General features: G+C 29.6%; 1 protein-coding gene across 23 annotated transcripts in view; it reads right to left on the bottom strand.

The window, feature by feature from the left end:
* Window positions 1–19,983, bottom strand: part of LOC110649167 (putative disease resistance protein RGA3) — a 94,562-nt gene extending 74,579 nt beyond the window's left edge. For 2 of the 23 annotated variants that reach the window (XM_058135335.1, XM_058135346.1), the window contains exons 1-6: window positions 19,742–19,979; window positions 16,455–19,581; window positions 16,226–16,355; window positions 15,022–16,005; window positions 14,399–14,540; window positions 13,923–14,311 (exon numbers count right to left, since the gene is read on the bottom strand). In XM_058135335.1, coding sequence (XP_057991318.1) covers window positions 16,483–19,581; window positions 19,742–19,864 — 3,222 coding nt within the window. In that variant the 5' untranslated portion in view covers window positions 19,865–19,979 and the 3' untranslated portion in view covers window positions 13,923–14,311; window positions 14,399–14,540; window positions 15,022–16,005; window positions 16,226–16,355; window positions 16,455–16,482. Of the gene's footprint in view, window positions 1–12,473; window positions 13,132–13,318; window positions 13,399–13,675; window positions 13,748–13,922; window positions 14,312–14,398; window positions 14,541–15,021; window positions 16,006–16,225; window positions 16,378–16,450; window positions 19,582–19,741 lie in introns of those variants that run through there. The other 21 variants (XM_058135341.1, XM_058135348.1, XM_058135350.1 and 18 more) reach the window with 20 other exon arrangements.
* Window positions 19,984–25,004: the final 5,021 nt, after the last annotated feature.

The raw sequence follows: 25,004 nt of genomic DNA, 5'->3' as shown, positions 1-25,004 counted from the left end.
GATTTTAAGGGTAAAATTTTATTAATAACATATAATTAAAATTTATAAAGAGTTTTCCCCTCCCCTGCCCTAGAAACTCACCAGCTAGAAATTCAAACAGCATCAACCAATTCCATATGTTGAAAAAAATGGTACTTATCAAATTAAAACATAATTAAGCATTCCTTTTAGGTATGACTGCCACTTATTACAGTACATTGAACATTGTTACATATGGTATGAAGATGATAGATAGATTTCATAGTATAATCAACCTGGTCCACTCTGTGGGCTTGGACTAGAAGCAACATCAATAAATGATGTAACTTCCCCTCCAGATAGCATCCTGAATAATATTGGCATCTGAGCATTGCGTCTAAAGCTGCCCTTTTTAATTTGGTCCGATGCAGGGACCAAGTTTTCATATTTTGCCAGCATCGTATTCATATGCTTTCCTCCATCTTCATAAGCAAAATTGGTAGTCATCCTCTGCTTCCCAATTTTCTCTTTCCTTCCTTCCACTTTAAGTGGTGGTGTGGCAAATTTCTCAGCCTCAGCTTGCATAGCAAATGAGGTTGGGGTTGAAACCACAACAAACAAGATTAACAACACCAACTTCATCATCTAACTCGTTTGAAATTCACTGCACAAAGATACATTAATTATTTTATATTGAATGTGTATCTGAGAGTATTAATTAATTAGTTCATAATTAACATATAAGAACAACAATAGTAAATTTTAAGAAAATAATTATATGAGAACAACAGTAATAATAAAATTATAAATTAATTAACGGAGGTATATGAACTTGTTGATATTCAAGAAACATACATAAAAATATAATTAAAAGAATATCAAATGTCGTGTAGAGAATTACCTCTTACTACGCAATCTAAGTATCAACTTGCTGTGGCTTTGGTGAGTCTATCAAATCTGATATTTAAAGGGATTTGATGCTCATCATTTCTTCCTTGGATTTTTTATTTATTTTCTTTCTTTTTTTTTTTTTTTTGTTGTTTCGGGAATGTGGATTATTCTTTAGTCCAAGTATACCAAAACTAGGCCATTCTTTGTGAAACCGTAGACCGTATGAATGAAGTAATTCTCGTCAAGATGGAACAGCTTGGAAATGGAATACAAGCCACCCCGCAATTTTTGGAGAAATTTTAGAATAGGTAAAAGATTTTGTGATGTGCATTGTTCCATCATAATCAATTGTCAAAATTTATTCATCACACATATATCTGTATCTGTATAATTAATTAATATGTAGACTAAGAAATAATACTGGCACCAAAAGTCACCGTTGGTGTATAAATTATTTTTATATTAAATGTGTATATTTGCGGTATTAATTCTAATTTTAATAATTAATGTATGCCAAGACTAATAAAATTATTTTAATAACTGCGATAATAGAATTAATAAAAAAAATATTGCATGACAACAACACTAATAATAGAATCGAGATTGAGAGGTGAGGGTTTCTCCCATTTTTAGAGAAGCAAATGATTTTGGTAATTGATTAACTTCATATGTGAAAAATTTCTCACAGGGTACTCATTTATTTGATCTTTGGCATTAAACATACATATAAATATGTGATTAAATTGAAAATTTTATAGCTTTAAAAACCATTTTAATATTATTAAAATCTGCATATTTTTTCAATTATGAAATGATAATTATTGAAAAATGATATATGAGTCCTCCACGGCTCTTAGCGTTGATGTCAATTAAATGGTTAATTGAGAGACCATACAACTAATGTTAAAAGTCTTCAATGTGGAGTATCACATTCTGCCAAAATGCCCAAATATTACTCCAAAGAAAAAATGAGTTAGAATTTATTAAGTGTAGAAGATTAGACGCATCCATATTACAAATTGGTAGAATCTTCTAATTAACAAATAATACTAAAAATTATTCTTGTGCTTTTGAAAATGGAATTCCTTTATAGTCTAGCTATAGTCAAGCTCTATATCTTTCACTCATGCTTTCAACTAATTAAAATGTTTTCTCTCGTTACCACAAACCCTTTTATCAAGATTGGAAGGATTATCTCATTTTAATTGGTGGGCAACATAGCAAAAAGATAATAATCTTTTTTATATAATTTTCATTATAAAAGTGATAAATCTCATAATTAATAAATTAAAAGATTCAAAATTGAGATATTTCTGCTCTTTATTAAATTTTTAAAGACAAATAAATATTAGGCAAACTATCTTAATAAAATTACAGGGACTTTTAATAATTTGTTTTTTTTTTTTAAAATATTGCAGATGTTCTAAACCCAAGTGTAGGTAAAGTGGATTAAAAAAATTTTAAAGGGAGTGTAGGCATCTAAATTACTTTTATTTAATATAAGGATAAATTTATATGTTTACTAATGATTTGATTTTATATATATTTATTTTTTAAAAAGAATAAAAATATATTTTTTAGTTTTTTAGACAGTACTGTAACTTTATTAAAAAAAAAAAGTTAAAAGATAATTTTATTTTTTTCGCTTTTGTCATTACCGTATTTGATCGGTAATATTATAAAAAAATAAAAAATAAGAAATAAAATTTTAAAAAATTTAAAAAGTTTTACCTACAAAAATAAACATAAAAATTTAAAAAATTTTACCTACCACTAAATATGATTGGTGTTTAAAAAATTTTACCTACCATCAAATGTAGTTGGTAATTATCAACCAATACACGTTTGATCAATAAAAATAAAACAAGACAAAAATAAAATTTAAAAATGGTAAACAAATTTTACTAACCACTGTATATGGTCAATAATTATTGATCAACATGCATTTTATTGGTAAAATTAAAATCAGAATAAAAAATAAAATTTTAAAATAGTAAACAAATTTTATCCATCACCATATATGATTCTGAATAAAAAAAATAAACTTTTAAAATGCTAAACAAATTTTATCAACAATGGTATATGGTTAGTAATTATCAACCAATACATATTGAGTCAATAAAATTAAAAAAAAATATATTAATAATAAAAAATTAAAATAATAAAAAAATTTACCAAACCGCAAAAATTCGTCGGCAATTATCTACCCACTCGTATTGTTGATGTGTTGCAAGTTCTCCAAAATTTAGGACTTTCATAGCAATATAAACTGGAGTCAGAACTGTAACGTCTGAGTTTGAAAGGGGAAAGTGTGCATTATCATCAAAGAAGAAAGGGAGGAAAAATATACTCTTATCAAGCAATGGGGTGATCATGAATTTCCCTAAGGTTCAATTTATTAGTTTATATTTTATGGACACCCCAGAAGTAGTTCTATATTATATTAATTTGTTATATTTTCAATCCGTCTTTTCTCTTGTGATTGTGTGATCAACCATGCGGTTGTCTGGACATCATAGGGTGCCGAGGTACAGGAATTGTCAGCCTCAATTTCTAATACTCACTCTCTGCCTTCTTTCTGCGCCACAAACTAACAATGAGAATCAAACCTTATGCAGACTTTGACATACTATAGATGGTTCGATTTTCTTCAACATTTTTGGATTTTCTGCAACAAATTTAAGGATAATTATGTCATGTTCAAGAAGATATATAACACTTCGGAATATAATTATATAAACAGGTAAATAATGATTATATTTTGTATTATATTCACACTATATAATTATATAATTATTATCAACTATCCATATTATTGAAGGTTTCCTTTTTGTTTTTGTTTTTGCAGTATTTCTAACGTACGTAATTGCTTTAAGTTAACATTTTTATTTAGATTTAATGACTAAAAATATAAATATTTTTATATTTTATCCACAATTTTAATTTTAATAATTTTATATAAATTTCATTTTTGGACTGATTCAACCAAGTGCTACTACTACTAATATTTTAAAATTTAATTTATTTTAATATACATGGTAATGTAAAAAATTTTAGTCATGAAACAAGGTCGGAAAAAAAAAGAGATTTTTCGGATCACATGAGAAATGAAAACCAAAACGGTTTCCTTTTGCAAATAAACAGCAAGCTCCTAATTAAAAACAACAGAAAAGAAAGAAAGAAAGAAAGAAAGAAAGAACATATAAATAATTAAGAAATAAAAACATAATAATTAAACAGGGAAACAATATCAAAGAAACTCCGGAATTGAGCGAGAAACGGAGGAGGAAAACTTCTTACCTTTAGCAATCAAAGCCAAAATGTTGGTTTAATACTACAAGTGGAGAGCATAAAATTACTTATGGAAAAGGCATTTATGATGTTTAAGGAAGACCAAGACCTCTGTTACGTTCTTCAAGAAAAGCAAGTTAATTATTGCTCATATGGTCCTACAACATTAGTACAGCAAGTATTTTTTAGATATTATATTGATAATAATAAATAGGCAAAATACCTATTTTGACGGTTAAAATATAGATAATTTTCATATAAATTTTTGAAGTATTTTGAAATTTAAATAAGTCTCTTAATTAAAAAAAAAATAAATAAATCCTTCAAATTTTAAAAATAAATTAAATAAGCTTTTTACTATTTTGAGGATAAATAAACCTTTTAATTTTTAAAAATTGATAAAAAAATGTTAAATTATAATTTATCTCTAATATAAATATAATGTTAAGCTATAATTTATATCTAATATAAATCTAGTTAATGCCATATATGAAAATCTTCTAATGCATGGGGTTTTCATTAGTAATTTTACATGTCTAGTTTGCAATATCTTAGTAAGTATCTGTTATATCGTAGAGCATATTGATAAGTTATGTTTTATCGAATGATTTTTTATTGAACGAAATTTCTTGAACTATTCGACAAATAATAACTCGTCAATTTGTTCAGAATGTAGCAAATATCGACCAGAATATTATAAATCAAATATGCAGAATTGATGATGAGTAGCATGTGCACTAAAAGATTTTCATGCATAGTTTTAACTGAATTTATATTATATGCAAATTATAATTTAGTCTTTTTTTATTTATTTTTCAAATTTCGGGCTTATTTGTTTTTAGGAACTTATTTGATCTATTTTAAAAAATTTGAAAGATTTATTTGATCTTTTTTAAAAGTTAAAGAGTTTGATTGGATTTGAAATACTTCAAAACTTATGTAAATATTTGGTATGACTTAAAGAGTAAATAGGCATTTTACCTAATAAATTTCAATCCTTCATTTCCTAACTTATTATTTGTAGAAATGAATTTTTTTTACATAGTATAATGCTAATTAATTAAAATTTATTTATTAAAAAAATTGACATAACACATGTGAATGGCTAATTTTCACTTGACATGGAGGGTTATTTCAATTCTATTTATTAATTTTAATTTATATCACAAAAATTAAAGCTTTGATCTTGTATTTATATCACAGTAAAATTAACTTAAAATTTGTTGATTTTGAAAAACTAAAATAATAATTGTTGGCGAAATTTTTCGATATTTAGAAATGAAATTTTATTAATAGCATATAATTAATATTTATAAAATTTTTCCAGCACTAGAGATTCAACAACTAGAAATTCAAACAGTATCAAGCAATCAAATATGTTGAATAATAAAAAGTATATTGTAATGTAAAACATAATTAAACTTTCATGGTAGGGAAAGGGATGGCTGGCACTTATTAAAAGACAAAGACCTCAAGAGTTTCCAATACAAAGCTTTGCTATTATTCTCCTCTGTGCGTCTGTGCATGATCAAGATATTAGAATCAATCATGTCCACCACGAAAGCTGGCACTAGGAGAAGCTTGTCGGTCTCTACCTCCTTTCAGTGCATCAAACTTTTCAGCGTCAACTTGAATAGCAAATGAGGTTGAAGCCACAACAATCAAGATAAAGACCACCAACTTCTTGATCAATCTGCGCATGCATAATTAGATTTTTAATTTTAATTCTGAAAGAGTAATTAAAGAATAAAAGAAGAATTACCTGATCTCCATGATAAATTGTGTATGCCTAATTGCTTCCAATCTAGCTATCAACTTGATATGGGTGGTTAATTTGTTGATCAAAATCTCTTATTTAAAGAGTGGTTCGATATGCATTTTTATTCTTTAGTTCACGTGTCCAGCCAATGATTTTTAAGGGAAGTGGCATCCAAATTCCGATCACTTACGGAGTATAAACTGGTGGATCACTCAATAATAATCAACACATTTTTTTTTAACCTTTCTTAGTCCAAGTTCAAGTCAATCCTTAATTAACAAAGGCTGTAATACAATCTCTTCTACTTTTCTTTCATATTATTATTATTATTATTATTATTATTATTATTATTATTATGACGTTAGGCACAAGGCCATTAAGGCCTACTCAAGGGATTATTAAATTATTACACTTGCTTGCTGTCTACTTCCGTAAAAATAAATTTATGAAAAGCGTTTCGATTATTGGTGCATCAATATTCTTTTGTTCTCGTGGAGTTGATCTTGAATGTTTGGCTTCTCAAAAGGGAAGGAACGAGGAAATTGCTCGTCAACTTGCAGGAAAAGCGAATAGTAGGAGGACTAGCTTCTTGGCATGTGAAGATGTGAAGAGAAACCATATGAATACGAAAGAAAAGGTGAGGAAAATTGAAACTCTACTACATGCTGCTTCAGAGCAAATTGTTGATGAAAATTTAAGATAAAATCAAATTATAATGCGAAGGCTACTACATTTCTTTCGTGTCGAATTTTCTTGTCGCAGTAATATTTCACCATTTCTTTCAATTTTAATAAAATTTCCAACTTATACATATAAAAAAAAAAAATCATATTCGAATACAAAGCCACAATCATAACAAATTGCAATTTCAATATTAATTTATTACATGCACACTCTTGTAAATCAATTTTGAAGCCTCAACATATATATATATATATATATATATATATATATATATATATATATGGATTTGAGTTACTCATTGGATTATTATTAAAAAAAAAAAATTTGCGTCATACAAGTTATTTCAAGTCAAAATATTACAATTTTTTTTAAAGAAATTAAGTTTGTTAATTTAAATTTCACATAAAAATGAAAGTTAATTGAGTCATCCTTAATTCAACCTTCTTTTTTATGAATCATTTGAATTTGAACTATTTCAAATTTTGTACACATTAAAGTGACTTATAATTTTTTTTAAATAAAATTAAATCATTACAATAAATATAAGTTTTAACAACACTTTTTAACGTCATTTTGTACATAATGTTAAAATAATAAATAAAATCAAGATAACATATTTAAATATCAAAATAACATATAACATAATAAATAATATACATAACATCATACATAATATTGTCGTATATTAATGTAAAAGTATTATTAAAAACTTTATGTTACACGATTTATGCACATCATTATATGCTTACTGATAATTTTTATCAATAATATATTTTTAATTTTTAACAATATATAAGATATGTTGTTAAAATCTAAATTTATTTAGTGAATCTAATCCGTAAATAAATTTAAAATTTGCCACCATTTCATTTAAAAGGCGTGATAAAAGAATTATTACAAGGTGAAACTGCATTTATCTTTAAGCCTATAGTGGGTTAGGATTTCCTTCATAGATTAATATTAATTAGTGGGATTGACTTGGATATATTAGTAGGTTTCCACAAATACTAAAACAATAGAAGGGAAATTATTTTTTTTACTATGTTAAATAATATAAATATTTATTTTTATAATAAGTAATAAAATATTAATTTTGATTAAAGTAAATTAAAATTAATTTATTGATTGTAAATAAAATAAACTTATAGAATTGATTATATTTGATAAAAGTCAAAAAATTTTAGATTTTCTTTATTATTAAAATTATACTATGTTAGCAATAATATATAAAATAATACTATTTTTATCATTTCAGCAAGAATGTCAAAGTTCATACCATATGTCATCTACTACATCAACAACAATATGTTAACAATAATATTTTTACCATGTCAAGTGCCACATCAGCATTCCCAATTCCCTAATTTTAATTAGGCTACAATAAATAATAAAGTTTTAAATTAGGCCAAAATAATAATAATAAAAAAGATTTTGATTATAAATGCAAAAAAATATATATACAATTTAAGATTTTTTTAAAAATATTTGACCTGAATTATATATAATTCTACACTTTTCATGAAAAGTAATTTACTCATGAGATTTTATTTTGTTAACAAAATGATTGTCTAAATTATCATTAATCAAAACTAATTATCACTGGATTAGTACTGGTTTTTTTTTTCGATAAATAAAAGAATTTTATTAATAATTTTTTTAAAAAATTAGCATGGAATATCTTCGATCAGCAGACTCATCCACAACACCAAACCTAAAATGATGAATAGCAAGTTAAAAAGAAAAATCGCTATCCGTATATGTGGTTGAGTTGACGATATCTAATTTAAAATTGTAATTGATATCTGATTAAAATACATTATATTATGGAATTTTTTTAAAAAAAAAAATTTGGTGTGGTGCTCCAAATCAATGAGTTATTGTCAAGTACAAATAAATATAAATTAATCAGTTGAAGTATCAATTAGGAATAGAGTGGCAAATGTCACGATGAAGTGGTGGTGGTGATGGTGTGAATGTATAAAGAATAAGAGAAAAATACCTCTGCATGATAAATTGTGCATGCCTAGTTGCTTCTGGTCTATCTAGCAAGCAACTTGATAAATGAAGAATGAAGTTTGGGTTTACTTAGGTTGGATAATCATTGTTAAAATGTTAAAATTAATCAATCAGTTAATCATTAACATTTATAAATGAATGAGTCGATTAACATTCATAAAAGAATGAGTCGATGAAAGAATTTATAAAAAAATAAAATTTCAATTAAGTTAAATATTAAAATTAATCAATTAATTAATTGGTGCTTAACCTTTATAAACCCTTTTTAACTTGTTGTCTCTTTAAAATGTGGACTCTTCACAACATGAAGAACAAAATCTCTTGCGAAAAGAGTTTGATGTACATTTTTATTCTTTGGTTTTGATTTCAAAATTTGTATAGTATAGTTTTGATTTCAAAAGTCATAGCATAATTTAGATGACATACTTTATATACAATAAGCCCACAAACCTTAAGCTATAAGCTAGCTGAAATTATTTTCTATGGAAATAAATTTTTTTTTAATCAAATGAGCATTAGCCTTCAAGTATACATAAATACTCATCATGACTTATGAGCTGCACCAACGCACAATAAGCATTCAACAAAATCAATAAAAAATTGCTCATGGGAAGGTAAATTAATTTTCTTTTAATACCAAATGTCATATATTTCACATATATAAAAACAAAATTTAAGCCATATAGTATAAATTTTAAGATTATTGTACAAATTATATTAAAATTTTGATACATATCCCATCCTAGCTATTTTTCTACAAAAATCAGCCATTTTAGAGAAAAAGTTACTTTTTTAATTCAATAATACATTTTTATATCTGCTATTAATCTAGTGCATCTTGGAAGCAAATCGATACCCACTTGTTTAAAAAAAATCACTTCAAAAATATGAATTTTTTAGATTATAATTTTAAACACGAGTTTAATAATATTAAATTAAAATTTATTAATTAAATCATATAAATTTAAAATATCACTATTAGGTGTTGGTGGACTTGACTTGGACCAACAAATGTTTTGATACCAAAAAAAGTTTTTACGCAATAATTTATTTTTTTTAATATGTAGTCTTGCATTAAAAGCTCATAGAGGGCAATTTTTACTTAGACTCATCAGATATCTAAGATATCAATATGTGAAACTCGTGTATTTAATAAGTATGTGTCATTATATTTTTTATTTTTTGAATTTATGATAGACTAGGTCTAAAAAAAATCTTAGAGGAAAAATTAAAGAAGTCTTTTCTTTTTTTCTAATCAATTAAACATTAGCCTTCAAGTTTATATAAGTACTCATAATGAGCTGCACCAAGGCACAATAAGCATTACACAAAATCCATAAAAAAGAAAATTGCTCATGGGGAGGTAAATCTTCTTTCTTAATGCCAACTTCTATATATTTCACACACATATATATAATCTAAACTATATATTGTTGTCCAGTTGGATGATGAAGCTGCTACTCTTGGCCTTCATTATTGGTGGATCAATCACTTGTTGTCGTGGAGTTGAACTTGAAAGCTTGGCTTCTCAAAAGGGAAGGAAAGAGGAAATTGCTTGTCAACTTGCAGGTAAAGAAAATATTAGGACTACCTTCTTGGCTTGTGATGATGCGAAGAGAAACCATATGAATACGAAGGAAAAGGTGAGGAAATATGAAACTCTACTACCTGCTGCTTCAGAGCAAATTGTTGATGAAAATTTAAGATACAATCAAATTATAATGCGAAGGCCACTACGAAAGGGACAAGTACCTCCTAGTGGCCGTCCTGATCCTTGTACTAGTATTCCCGGTCATCCCAGTTGTTCCGGTGAGCATGGTTGATTACGCAGTGGAAAGGAACAATGTATGATTAAAATAATGGCCGAGATATAGATTACTGTTGTATTTGAAACTCTTGCAAGAATCTATCCCTTGTCTTCCTTTCATCTGTTTCCTTTTTTCTCTATTTTGTACCCCTCTATGCTTTGTTCTGTTGGTTTTTTTTTTTTTTTTTAATTATTGGTCAGGTGGTTTTTCAGCCTTTTCTCAGTGCTCTTCTTTATTAATAATATTTCTGTTTATATATATATATATATATATATATATATATATTCCATAAAGGAATCATAGTGCCTATTCGAATTAATGCTTAAAATATTTTATATTTTGCATTTGAGAGAAAAATTCTTCATTTCTGTTTCAAAATTTTAATTAATTTATTGAATTATCTTTTGATTCTTTTCTTCATTGTTATAACGTCAGAGTTTTTTTTTTTTTTCGTGACTTGATATTGGCTACCCGCGCGTTGAGCCAATATTGGAATTCATATTCACTTGGCTTTCTCATTATATGATTTCGATCTCCATATGCATAAGCAAATGTGCTAGTCTCCTATGATTGCCAATTTTATCTTTACTTCCTTTCAGTGAACCAAACTTATTATAATGTAGCTTCCAATCTGAATTCTGAATATATGTATATATAAACAATAAAAGAAGAATTACCTCTCCATGACAACTTGATGTGAGTGGTGAGTCGATGAAAATCTCCGAGTTAAACAGTTTTTATGCATTTTTATTCTTTTGTTCAGGTGTCCAACCAATGCTTTTTAAGGAAAGTGGCATCAAAATTCCAAAGACTTGGCCTTGCACCTTTTCTTTGGCTGATTTCCAGCTATAGTTTCCCTTAATAATATCTTAGCTTATAAAAAAATAAAATAAAACTCCAAAGATTTGTGGAGTATGAACAAGTGGATCACACAATAATCATTTCATTTTTCTTTTCTTTATTAGTCCATGTTCAAGTCAATCCTTAATTACCATAGAATATTTGTAGAATATTAATTACAACTTGATAGAATCTCCTAATTTACAAATAATGCTAAAAATTAATTCAACTTGTGCTCTTAGAATAGTCAAGCTCTATACATGCGTTCAATTTCTAATTAAATGCTTTTTCCTATTTACCACAAACTCTCTTACCAATCTTGGAAGGAGTTATGCATCATCTCTTTTTTAATTTTTTTTTCTTAGTCAATCATCTCATTTTAATTGGTGGGCTCAATATATAATCTCTTTTTAATAAATTTTATTATAAAAGTGATAAATCTTATAATTAATAGATAAAAAAATCTTATAATTAATCTTATAATAAATTATATGTTAATTGTTGTCCAGTTTGATGATGAAGCTGATATTGCTAACCTTGATTATTATTGGTGGAAGAATCCCCTGTTCTCTTGGCGTTGAGCATGAAGGCTTGGCTTCAGTAAATGAAACATTTGGTCATCGTCGTCTACTACAAAAGGGACCTCTTGGAAATGATAATAAGGAACAAACAGCTTCTGAAGTTATTTTAAGTCCCCAAGCTCCTCATCCTTGATTATGCAGTGCGAAGGAACAGTGTAAGATTGAAATAATTAATGGCCTAAAATATCGTTGTATTTTAGATAAAGTAAAAAATAAGGGATCGGAGCATTTAAAAAAAGCTAAAAGAGCTCGTTCTCACCATGCATATGAACCCATGCAAACTTGCTTATTACTGAATCACTGCCCAACATTCCATTATTATATGTGCAAAGTTAGGCCTATATTACTAAAATAAATGCCATCTTTTAATTCTGTTTTAAAATAAAAATTATTAAATGACTACCATAAAAAAATTATGAAAAATTGTGATTTATTTTTCATGTGTTTTTACTTATCATAATTATTTAAACCTTATATCTCAAATAAGGTTAAAATGAATAAAATATTTTTTCGATAATTTATTATTAAGTAAATGAAATACTATATATTTAAATATAATATTTCTTTAGTGGCTATATTTCGGTAATTTATATGTGGAAGAAGAAGAAGATGTTGATGGCTGGATGGCAAGAGTTAACAGCAGCAGAAGAGAAGAGATACCAGCACTCATGCACTAAATGCAAATAGCAAAATTCAGATACACATTTCAATAGTTTGCAACCCAAAACACAACTACAAGCAGTGATTTGCACAAAGCTCTGTCATTGCTTTTATAATTTCTGCCTTCCGTCCAAAATGCGGTTTATTAAGTTTTTACCAAAAGTGAATCAGAAAACATAATAAAATTGATAACGCATGTAAACCCAAAAAAGGGGTAAAAAAAAGGAAATTGACCAGCAGAACATACAGGAAATGATTAAAAAAAAAGGGCAATCATTTGCTGATGAGAACTTGAAATATGGGGGGAAAACCATTTCTACAAGGAGGATTTCAGTCTTATCATTCGTGACCTTAACCATTGTTGTTTGCCTGCAGTTGAACTTCAAGATATCTCCTCGGTTATATGCATATTACTTGGTTGAAGTGTTCTATTTCTTGTATCAAGCTTGACCCACACATTTTACTAACATTCACATGGAAGAGTTAGGCATGCATTTGACAAACTGGCAGCATCATTTTGCATTGTTTTCTACTCTCATGTCCGCTCCATGAACCACTCTAGATCCAAAAGGGTAAATTGTTTTTAAGAGTATATTAGTCATTGGAGATTTCAGAATACTTTGTGAAGAACCTTGACTGGAGCCTACAAAAATAGAGAGAGAACCCAATCAAAGATCAACGGAAGAACAAAAAAGTAAGGCATCCTAGGCCTGATCATTGATTCCATGCTAAACATCTTTAATTAAATATCTTGGTTTACAAAATAATTGCAAAGAAAATATACTGAATTCCACTGCAAACTTAAATGCAAGGTTTTCAGATCTTCTCACCTTGATCAAACTCACATGGAAAGCCACTAGATCTATATAGGAACGTATCTTTTGTGACAGGACTTCACTAAAAATTCTGACTGCAGAGGAACATGTTGCAAGTCAGTTTATAGAAAGTTAAAAAGTATTTGTTTTAAAAAGAGAACTCAATAAATTATAAATATGAAATATGATAAGGGTTTTATTAAAAATATAACACCTAAGTTTCTATGCTTTTTGTATTTTCAGTGATGTAAGAAGGTATTTCCCAAGATAGAAATATTTAATTTAATTTAATTAAGCAGTTAAACCAACTACATAAACTAAAGAATATTGTTTAGGATGAATTCACGATATGTAACCTTCATAAACACTCACCTTGGATAAAGAATGATCTTCATGTAAATCCAAAACTCTTCAACCAGCAATGTTGAACCCCGTCAAACAAGACTTTCATATCAGAAACAGAAGAAATAAATAAATAAATATATGATTTTGTTGACTCTTAATATTCCGTGTATCTTCTTCTTCTTCTTCTTCTTTTTTCAGTTACCAACTAGTAATTGGATAAATGCAGGGTCATGCTTGTTCAAACTTCAAAGGCATGCATAGATGATCAACTTACAAGGATTGGTAACATAAGACAAAGAGGCCATCCTCAATTACTCTTCTCTGGCTCTTTGAAACAGGACAGAAGAACCACAGGACTGAATGTCTGAAATTAAGGCAAACCAATGCAAAAAACTCTTTTAACATTATGTTGGTTCCCTCAAATATTCTATAGGATTAATTAATTTGCTTTGTAGATATCCTTATTTGTAATATAATTTTCTTTGTAGACAAACTTATTTCCTGCCAACATTAAGAAAAATTTCCAAAATAATTCTGCTCTGGCATTGATCATTAGTTACTTGCCAATTCTGAAGCACTGTCATCCATTGGGATGTCACACAATTGATGAATCGGATTTAAGGTTCAAATTACAACCTTTGAAGCATTATCCTGATGCCAAACCTTGTTTAAGATGAAATTTCTTAGTGCAGTTTGTAAATCTTCCTGTTCATAGGAAAGTGAATAAAAGAAGAAGTAAGGAAGTATTACCTGCTTGGTTTGAAGAAAAAGCTGTTCAAGGGTTCTTATCCACACATTACACCTGCGATCTATGGACAATATGGTACATGTAAAAGTGCTTCACTGGACTTGAAAATTTCTCAAAAAGAAGCAAGTATTCACCCCAACCAACCTACCAAACAAAATTTTCTTGTCAAAACAGAAAGAAGGAGATAATTAAAGAAAAGCAGAATTTTCTTATCATAAGCAGAAAGAAAATAGGGAACTAAGGAAAAGCGCTTGTTTGTCCAAACCCTTGGCAGTTGTTATTAATGTTTTTCCCCTCTTCCATGCTACCAATTAGTACTTGAATAAATGCACGATTTTTGTTTGTAAATGGGCATTCATAGGAGATGAAAGTACCAAAGTTAGTGCTTCTGAGACAATAAAGGCCAATCCTCAACTGTTCTCTCCATCTTGAAATAGAAGAGGAGAATCATTCATTTTAATTATCTTAAGTTTGAAGAAACCAATAGGAAATATTTATTTCACACTTCCCCTCTTAAATCTCCGACAAGAACACTCCAATTGCAAAAGACCAATCTGTTAAAAAATAGATAAATAATTAACAATATCTCATGAACATTCAATTTGTTGGATAATTCTAGCAATACCAGTTGGTCTGAAGAAATACATGGTCTTCAAGTGTCAGCATCCAAAGCAATCCAGAGTCATCTGTATTCTTATATCGAAGTGTGATATTTATCAGACTAGAAAAATGGCAAATCCATACAACACTGGTTTGTTGATACTTCTGAAACCATACACAAGCATGGGGACATGAGCATTAAGTTAGAATTGTCTGCCAATCCTGTTTTTTCTCCTTGCATCTTTTTGAAACCCAACCCAAACAACCTCTAGAAGTATTCACCCCAAACAACCTACCAAACAAAATTTTCCTGCCAAAACAAAAAGGAGGAGATAATTAAAGAAAAGCAGAATTTTCTTATCATAAGCAGAAAGAAAATAGGGAACTATGGAAAAGCATTTGTTTGTCGAAACCTTGCAGTTGGCATTAATGTTTTTACCCTCTTCCATGCTACCAATTAGTACTTGAATAAATGCACGATTATTGTTTGTAAATGGGCATTCATAGGAGATGAAAGTACCAAAGTTAGTGTTTCTGAGACAATAAAGGCCAATCCTCAACTGTTCTCTCCATCTTGAAATAGGAGAGGAGAATCATTCATTTTAATTATCTGAAGTTTGAAGAAACCAATAGGAAATATTTATTTCACACTTCCCCTCTTAAATCTCCTACAAGAACACTCCAATTGCAAAATACCAATCTGTTAAAAAATAGATAAATAATAACAATATCTCATGAACATTCAATTTGTTGGATAATTCTAGCAATACCAGATTGGTCTGAAGAAATACATGGTCTTCAAGTGTCAGCATCCATAGCAATCCAGAGTCATCTGTATTCTTATATCGAAGTGTGATATTTATCAGACTAGAAAAATGGCAAATCCATACAACACTTTGTTGATACTTCTGAAACCATACACAAGCATGGGGACAAGAGCATTAAGTTAGAATTGTCTGCCAATCCTGTTTTTTCTCCTTGCATCTTTTTGAAACCCAACCCAAACAACCTGTTGAAAAGTTGAGAAGTGCATGAGAAATTGATACCATTGTAACATCTAAGGATAAATAAGTCACATGCCATAAAAGTATAATTTTCCGTATAATTTTATCATGAAATAGCATACTACGAAGGTCATAAACTCCTGCTAATTTGTAGGAAGAAATCTCAGGAACAAATAAACAAGAAATACAGAGATTCCAACCACACAAGTAACAAACATGAGTTACCTGCACAACAAGTCACAAAAACAAAAAATTGAAGAGCTAGAACTGATGCTGGTTTTGTATGCAATTCCTCTTGAGTTAATGAAAATATTAAGTTGTAGAAGACTGACTGCAAGTTGAAGTTTCTCCACATCTGCATATAAATGCATTGGAATCTACCAAATGTTAAATGAAAGAACCAGAAAAAGCCTTTCAAACACAGAAAGGATAGAGGTTGAAGATGAGTACCTACCCAGGGAAAGTGCACAGGATTTTTCTAATCAAAGATTCCGTTGAATTTCTTCGCCATTGATATAAATATTTGGGATGTGAGCAACCTTGGGCCAATCCTCCCCAACATTCTTTTCACATTTTGCTGCTAGTTGGGGACAACTCCGTATGTGCAAAAATTGTAATTCGGTAAGGTTGTCCATCCCCTCTGCTAAAGACATCAAATTAGGACAACCAACGATATGGAGACGATGCAGAGTGGTAGCATACTGAAGTCCCTTTGGGAGAGACACCAAGCTTCGATTATCATAAAATGCTAGAGAACGGAGGTTTTGAAGGCCTTGCCATTGCATTCCTTTATCATTCTCATCACGTGACAGAGTTGTTATTTTTTGGCAATCACAAATGGTCAGACATTGCAGAGAAGTGAGGTTAAACAGCAACTCTGGCAGAAATTCTAAATCTTCAACTTCATGAATGGTTAGATTTTTAAATTGAGAGATTGGGAAAGAAGAAGAAGAGGATGAGGAGGAGGAGCTGGAGCTGGACTGTGATGCTGAAATAATCATCTTTATTATATGCTCTAATTGCTTCCCACCGCCACCACGAAAATACAATTTTTCTAAAGACGGAAGTAATGGCATGGAAGTCAGGTTAGGGCAATTATGGAAAGCCAAAATGGAAAGACAAGGAAATCTAGGGAGGTCTGCCGTTCCATCATTCCTCACGCACGTCAGCCATCCCTTCAGATTAGGGCAGCCGAAGAGGTCGAGTTGTTTTAGGGAAGGACAGAATGATGAAGATCCTCCATCAGTATCTATATACTCTAGATTAGTTAATCCAGAAATGTACAAAGATTTAAGAGAAAGAAGCTGATCAAATGGTGGGAGACGCTTTATGCTTTTGCAAAACCAGAAACGAATGGACATCAAATTTGTGAGGGAAGAAATCCAGCTGGGAAACTTCACTCCTCTGTAGAACTCCAAAGATAGCTCTTTCAAATTTTGGTGGGGCCGTAACGCTTCCAACCCCATTTCATCATTCTCAACGTCATTTGCACCCTCACTATCATCACCGTCTTCATTCCATACTAATTCCAGGATCTGAAGATGTTGCTTCTCTTTCAAATTGGCCGCCTTAAATTCAGATGTACCATTTTTCACATAACGCAAATTCACAATCTTCAACTCTCCTCTCAAGTTGTTCAATCCTTGTAATTCACCGAGTCCACTGCACACAGTATTATCCTTGGCTACGACAAATCTCGATAATCTCTCCAGTGAACTCAATTGTCCAATCCCACGTGGCATATGAGTCAACCCAGAACAATAACTGAGGTCAAGACACCTGAGATTGACCAACCTTCTCGTGTCTTTTGGTAAACGTATAAGCCTGCTACAGCCTTCCAGTTTCAGCACTTGTAAGTTTTGTAGTTTGGTGATTGAATCAGGAAGTTTTTTGATACCATTCCTAGAAAGATCAAGATACCTTAGATGCTTCAATTTCTCAACAGAAAATGGCAGAGTATTCAAATCTAAGTTGTGTAGATCTAACACCCTTAAACGTCTCATGTTATGAAAAATTGAATGGCATTGTTCCTCATCGCTAAGAACCGATCCTGAATTTAACAAAAGGAATGTTCGTACCTTGTTTGTCTTATTAAACATGGAAGGTTTCAAATGTGAGCGCCAATCACATACAAATGAAATATGGCGACTTTTCTCATTTGTATATCCCACCTCAAAATTTGATGAAGCACACTCCTCTCCAGCAACCGACATTGCAAGGTCATGCATCAAATCATGCATTTTACAATAGCTATAATTACCAAAGTCATCTTTTTTAACTTCTTGAAAAAAAGACCTCCAAAGAAGATCATCAAAATATTCAAGACCAACGTCTATAAGACATTGGCTTGGATCCGATGACTTCACAAAACCTTGTGCCATCCAAAGATGTATTAACTTTTCAACATCAATTTCATAGTCTTTTGGAAATAACGCGCAATATGCAAAGCATTGTTTCAAATGCGAAGGCAAATAATTATAACTCAACTTAAGAGTGGGTAAAATATCACTTTCACACTGATTTACCTTTGAGAGTTCTTTACTTTTGAAGGATAACCATTCAGATTCGGAATCCTTCAAGTACAAGAGACTTCCTATTGTTCTTATGGCCAAAGGAACCCCCCAACACTTCGCTACAATTTCCCTTCCTATATCTTCATGGCTTTGACTTACCACTTGTCCTCGCTTGAATGCTATTTTTTCAAACAATGACCAAGATTCAGATTTAGGCAAGCCTTGTAATTCATACATAGCAATGGGGCGAGCCAACTCTGCAACCTTTCTAAGTCGCGTGGTTATTATTATTTTGCTTCCTCTTGCACCACCAACTAGCAAGTCCTTTAAGCGATTCCATTTTTCTGAATCCTCATTCCATATGTCATCCAACACAATCAAGTATTTCTTCCCAATAATTTTGTCACGAAGGAGACTTTTCAATGCATCCATCTCGCTACAATTAGGTTTCTGACGAGACACAGATTCTAAAATCTTTTCAACTATTAATTTTACATCAAAATTATCTGAGACACATGCCCATGCTTTTGGCTCAAATTGCCCTTTGACTTTCTCATCATCATACACAAGTTGGGCTAATGTTGTCTTTCCCAATCCACCAATTCCAATTATGGGAATAATTGACACATTCTCTTCATCACTGGATTTCATCAGAAGCTCTATAATTGCCTCCTTATCATGTTCCCTGCCAACAACTAATGCAGGTGGTGAGGATTGAGTTTGGCGCCTGCAGTTATTAGCTGCAATACGCCCCTCCTCATGGCGCTCCTCCAAGAAAAACTTCTTATTTTCAGCTATCTCAGCTAATCTTTCTCTGATTGCCTTAATCTTATGAGCCATTTTAAGACCATAAGCAAATGGATTTGAGCTGGAAAAGAAAAGGCGTACCTCCTTGGCCATTCTTGTGCCAGTCATAACTTGTTTTTGTAAAGCCTTGAGTGATAACTCATCCAACAAGTCATCAGCATCATAAAATGCATCTTTGAGCATCGAAAGCCACTCTTTGACTTGACGATTCTCCGATGACAGCTCCTCTGCATGAAGAAGCACAACTTTGATGGTGGATACCTGAAAATTTATCAAATGGAACCAGAAAAACAAGAATCAGAAAAATGACAAACAAGCGTCTATTATTTACATACACCAGCTGGAGCTACCAAACTAAGCAGCTTAACAGAATTTATAACAGACTAACTAATTAGCTACAAATAAACTCTTTCTCCAATACCATTCTGTTGAGCTTGTGAAGCTCGTCTTTGAAGCCCCAGTACAGGCCAATCTCCTGGATAGCATGGGAACCCAACTTTTTCATTATTTCGATTGCAAGATCGAAGAGGAATGCTTCAGCCATTGTTGTAAGGGAAGGAAGAGCTACAGAATTAGAAGGTGGTGGTTGCAGTGTCTGAAAGTCTTGATTCAATAAGAGAAGAAATATGTTGAAAAGCTGCCCAATATATTAATAAAAATTTTAAAGCTTGTGCATTTGCGAGACAAGGGCATAACTGTCTTTTGAAATAATGAGTGCGCCAGAGGATAGCGAAGAAAAGTCAATCACGCGTTGCACTGTTAACATGTCAGGTCGTTTCCATCTATACTAATTTTTCTTTCTTTCGAATATACTGATTAATGGAAAATTTGTTATAAATTGAATGGGTGAAGGAAATAAAAAATGTAAAGAGTAATTAATATATTTTTTAAAATAAAAAATTACATAATTAATTTTATCAAAATAAATAGATTAAATTATAAATTTTATTATATATGTATATGTATAGTAATTTTTAAGGTTACTTATACTTTCAATTTTATAATTATCTTTCAAATAATTTAATCATATTATGTTTTTAAATAATAATAATTATTAATATATTATTTTATAATCATAGATAAAATCAATATATTTATGGTATTATGAAATAATAATTAAGATAAATGAGTTAAATTTAAACATGACAAGCCAATCTTGTTCGGCTCAATTGGTTAATATACAAGGAAAACAAAAGGAATTAAAGATGATTCCATTGAAATTGAAAAAGAAAAATCGTAACAAACGAAAAAAAAAAAAAAAAGTAGTTTTCAAGGAAATAAAAGTTGGAAAAGAGGTAGAAATGCCAGATTGAAGACGAATGCTTCTGCCATTATAGTTTTCAAGGAAAAGAAGAGATATAGAAGCTGGTGGATGAAATGTATTTTGTTTATTTTACGAAAAAATATTGTTTTAAAAAATTTTGTAGTGTTTGAAATATTTAAAAAAATAAATTATTTTTTAAGAAAATAATTTTTATTTTAAAATGAAAAAATTAATTTTAATAATTTTATTAAAATATAAAAATATTTAAAATATATATTATTAATTTAATATTATAATTAAATAATAAAAAATATTTTTATAATAAATATTTTTTAAAAAATAATTTTCATGAAAAATGTTAATGAGCCTTGATTTAATAAGAGAAAAAATATGTTGGAATATGGATGAGAATGAGTTGGATATTCATAAAAATTATTTTACTTAAATTTAATTAATATTATTAAAATTTTATTTTATTTTAAATTTAATTAAAATTTATTATTAACTATTTAAAGGAACCTCAAATTCAATTATTATTATCTGAAAAAAAATTATTAATCTCATTTAATTTTATATATTGTAATGAATATTTTACATTAAAAATTATTTTAATTAATAATTTATAATTAAAAATTTAATAATATTATAAAATATTTAAATTTCATTTTATATAAAATAAAATATATAAAATTTATATATTTTATTATAAAAAATATATATTTTATAATTAATTAAATATTTATATAAATATATTTAAATAATAAATATTTAATATATTAAATTCAAATAAATTATAAACCTCATTTTTTAAATTTAAATTCAATACAAATCTAATTATATAAAATTCAAGTTCAACCTACTACAATTTGATAAAATTGAGTACTCATAAAAATTTCTTCTATTGCCATCACTGTATTAGAAGGGTGCCCATATTAATAAGAAAAAAAGAAAGTGCAATTGAGAGAAAGGGCATAATGGTCTTTGACTATCCTAATAATGAGCGCACCAGACTTCTTGTAGATGGTGAGGAAAAGTCAATTACGCGTTGCACAGATACTGTTAATGTGGACAATGTAAGCACTTTCATTAAATGAGAGAGCTGAAATTTTTCCGAAAAAATAACTATACGATGGTTACAAATTTTTGGAATTCAGTATATACATATGTTTGTTAACAATTGAATTATGAAATAGCCCTTGTATTATATAATTTCTTGTTAATGTGTTGGCTCACTTTTTAGCTTAGTTTTTTTTATATATAATTTACATATAAAAAAATATTTTCTATAAAAGTTATTCTCTAAAAAATATTTTTCAATAAAATATTTTTTATTATTTAATTAATAATAAGCTAATTATATATATTTATATTATATATATATATATAATATTTATATATTTTAATAAAATTATAAAAATTAAAAAAATAATTTTCTCAAGTTATTTTTTTTTTAAATAAATTATCTAAAATTATAAAAATAATTGACATCCAAAGCCAGAGATAATCCTGAAATGTGAGCCAAATAAGTCTGAAATTTCATGTACAATTTACCACATAAATTCCTTCAGAAAGTTTTGAAATCAAATGTGAAAAATTGCATTAAAGATGACAAGTGATGTGATGTGAGAAAAAGAAAGTGGGGAAGCTCTATGCCAAGAAGAAGTTAAAAAAGAATTGGCCCACTGATAGCATTATTTAGAGGAGAAAGCAGATGTCTATTGAATGCTATATCATTATAATCAGACAATAATCAGCCTAATCCTGTTACATAAGATGAAAGAAATTTAAAAAAAAAAAAAATTTAATATGATATATGCTATATTTGTCTTCAATGATCTTAGCATACAAGAAAAGGAAGGAGAAAAAGGTAATTGTACAATTTTGTGTTTCATTTAATTTTTCTTTTAATTTTTTTTTTGCTTAAATTAATTTAATCTAAAAATTAAAATTTTTAAATTAAATTTTTTAATTTCTTAATTTAAAAAAAAATAAAAAGTTTAATTTTTTTAAATTAATTTTTTTAATTTAGTTAAGAAAAAATTTCATTTCTTAATTTTCTTAATTTTTAAATTAAATTAAATTAAAATTTTAAATTAATTTAAAAAAAATTAAAAATAAATTAAATCAAACATTTTCGAGTGAAATTGAACATTAAAGCAAAGAAAAAAAAATAAATGACACCGACAAGAGAGTTGTTACAAAAGCTCCTTGACATAGGATACCATTTTTGCATAGGGTCATCCCTTGTAATCTTCAATGAGCATTTTTCATAAAACTTCCAATTTGAAATTTTTAAATGGTTCACATCCTAAAAGTTACTTCCTACTTTTTTTTTTCCAGGACTCAAAGAACTTTCATTCCATCTTCCTCGTTGTTTCCTCTTTCCATTCAACACAAATATAAGCTTTGATTCAAACTCTCTACTTCTTGGAAACTTCATGATACATGCATTTTGTATAGTCATTTAGATTTAATTTCATGGTCATTTTATTTGATTGTTAATCACTTTTAGCTAATTTCATTAGTTATTTAGATAGTTTTTAATGATTGTCAATTTTTGGATTAATTTGTAATTTTACTTTGTTTTGTAGGAAAAAAGGTATTTTTGAGGGACTAAAAAAAGAAATTTTGCCATTGAGGAGTGATTTCTACAGCTAAAGATGTCAAAAACAAGTTTCAAAGTTGAAATATGCATTGGCCAAATTGCGCATAACTTGCCGCATAAGTTGTGCAGTTCTACACAGGGAGAAGAAATAATTTTCCAAACCTGCCGAAATCTGCATAAGTTACTGCATAACTTACTGCATAACTTATGCAGATTCATGCCTTACTTATGCAACCTCACGGAAAACTGCATAACTTATACAGTCTTGCACCCTGCTCATGCAGCTTCGCACATAGAGCCCAGGAACTAGCCGAAAACTGCATAAGGGACTACATAACTTATGCAGTTCCATAAAGTCTTCATAATGAGCTGGCAGAATATTCTCTCATAAAAACACACCTCAAACACACCATTTTAGGGCTGTTTGTCAGAGAAAAAGATATAAATATGCCCTTATCTCATTTTAGAAAGGGGGAGGAGATAAAAAAGGGAGCAGCAGCGGGGGAAGAGTCAGAAATTAGAGAGCAAAATGTCACCTCTCCATTTCTAGACCAGATTTGAAGTTTTCTTCTTTTCTTGCATATTTCCTACCTTTCTTGTATCGGATTTCTTTAATTTTAGTTTATTTTCATGATTTATTTCTTCTTTTACTTAGAATTTCTTGTGTTAAACATGGATTGTGAGTAGTTTTCTTTGATTCTGGAATAAGAGATGTAATATTTTAGTTATTTTTGTGGATTTGAACTGAGTTAATCCCAATTTAATGAAATTTATGAGGTTTAATCCATTTCTTGTGTGCTTATTCACATGCTTAATGAAGGGCCCCATTAAGTTATGTTCTTAATCCTTGGTTGAAGCACCGAAAGGAGAAAACCAAGTGATAGTTAATCAAGAAATTGAACTTAATTAACTGTAACACCTCTAATTTTTAAATTTATTATTTTTGGGCAAATATTGATGTTTTAATTTTATTTAAATTTTAGGAAATTATTTGAGATTTTTAAGATTTTCGAAATCGGGTTTGATTTCCCGAAAATATAAAACTTTGATGATTTTTAAAAATTAATTTAAAGACCACGTGGCAAAACTAAAAATATATTTGGAGTCTATAAATTTTTCTGAGTTTTCTAGAATTTTTTCGGAATTTTTGGGCCTCGTTTTCGGTCCCAAGGCAGAGTAAAAAAATTTAAATTTTGTATTCTGAATCGAACCAGCCGAATCGAACCTGTCGAATCGGACCGGCCTTTCTTCTTCCTTTTTCTTCTCCCCGCGCGCGTCCCGACCTTCCTCTCTCTCTCTCCCGTTTTCTCTCTCCTCCCACCACGGCCGCCGGCCCGGCCGTCTCCCAGCCACCCAGACGGCGCACCTCCCCAACCGCCTTGGCCACGGGCGTCGCTGGATCGCGGCAAGCGTCGTGACGGCGACGCGACACGCAAGCGCGCTGCTTCATCTTCTTGGCCGATCCGGCTACCATTTGGGCCGGGTCTTATGTCTAAACCCATCTACACCTCGAGAGCTTTTCATAGACACCAAGAACACAAAAATCCATAGAGCGGTTTGTCCAATTTTTGTCCGAGAAGTTTTAGCCCATTTTAATTTTTGGGCTAGATTTCTCACAAACCGTGAACCCACGAGAAAATCGAGAGTACCACAGCGCTCCACTCGTCGAGAGCGTCGCGGCAATATAAATTTCAAAATTTTCCGACACCGTTTTTCGGTGGGTCCCACTGAACTTCGCAGTGTTTTTCCGAGCATTAAATGAGTTTAGAAAATTCCATAAAATTTATGTACTAACCCCCGTATTGTGGGCTTCGT

The sequence above is a fragment of the Hevea brasiliensis genome, chromosome 14 (genome assembly GCF_030052815.1).
Source record: "Hevea brasiliensis isolate MT/VB/25A 57/8 chromosome 14, ASM3005281v1, whole genome shotgun sequence".
Lineage (NCBI taxonomy): Eukaryota > Viridiplantae > Streptophyta > Magnoliopsida > Malpighiales > Euphorbiaceae > Hevea > Hevea brasiliensis.
Note: the sequence above shows the minus strand (reverse complement) of the source record. Positions and strands in the feature narration are given on the sequence as shown.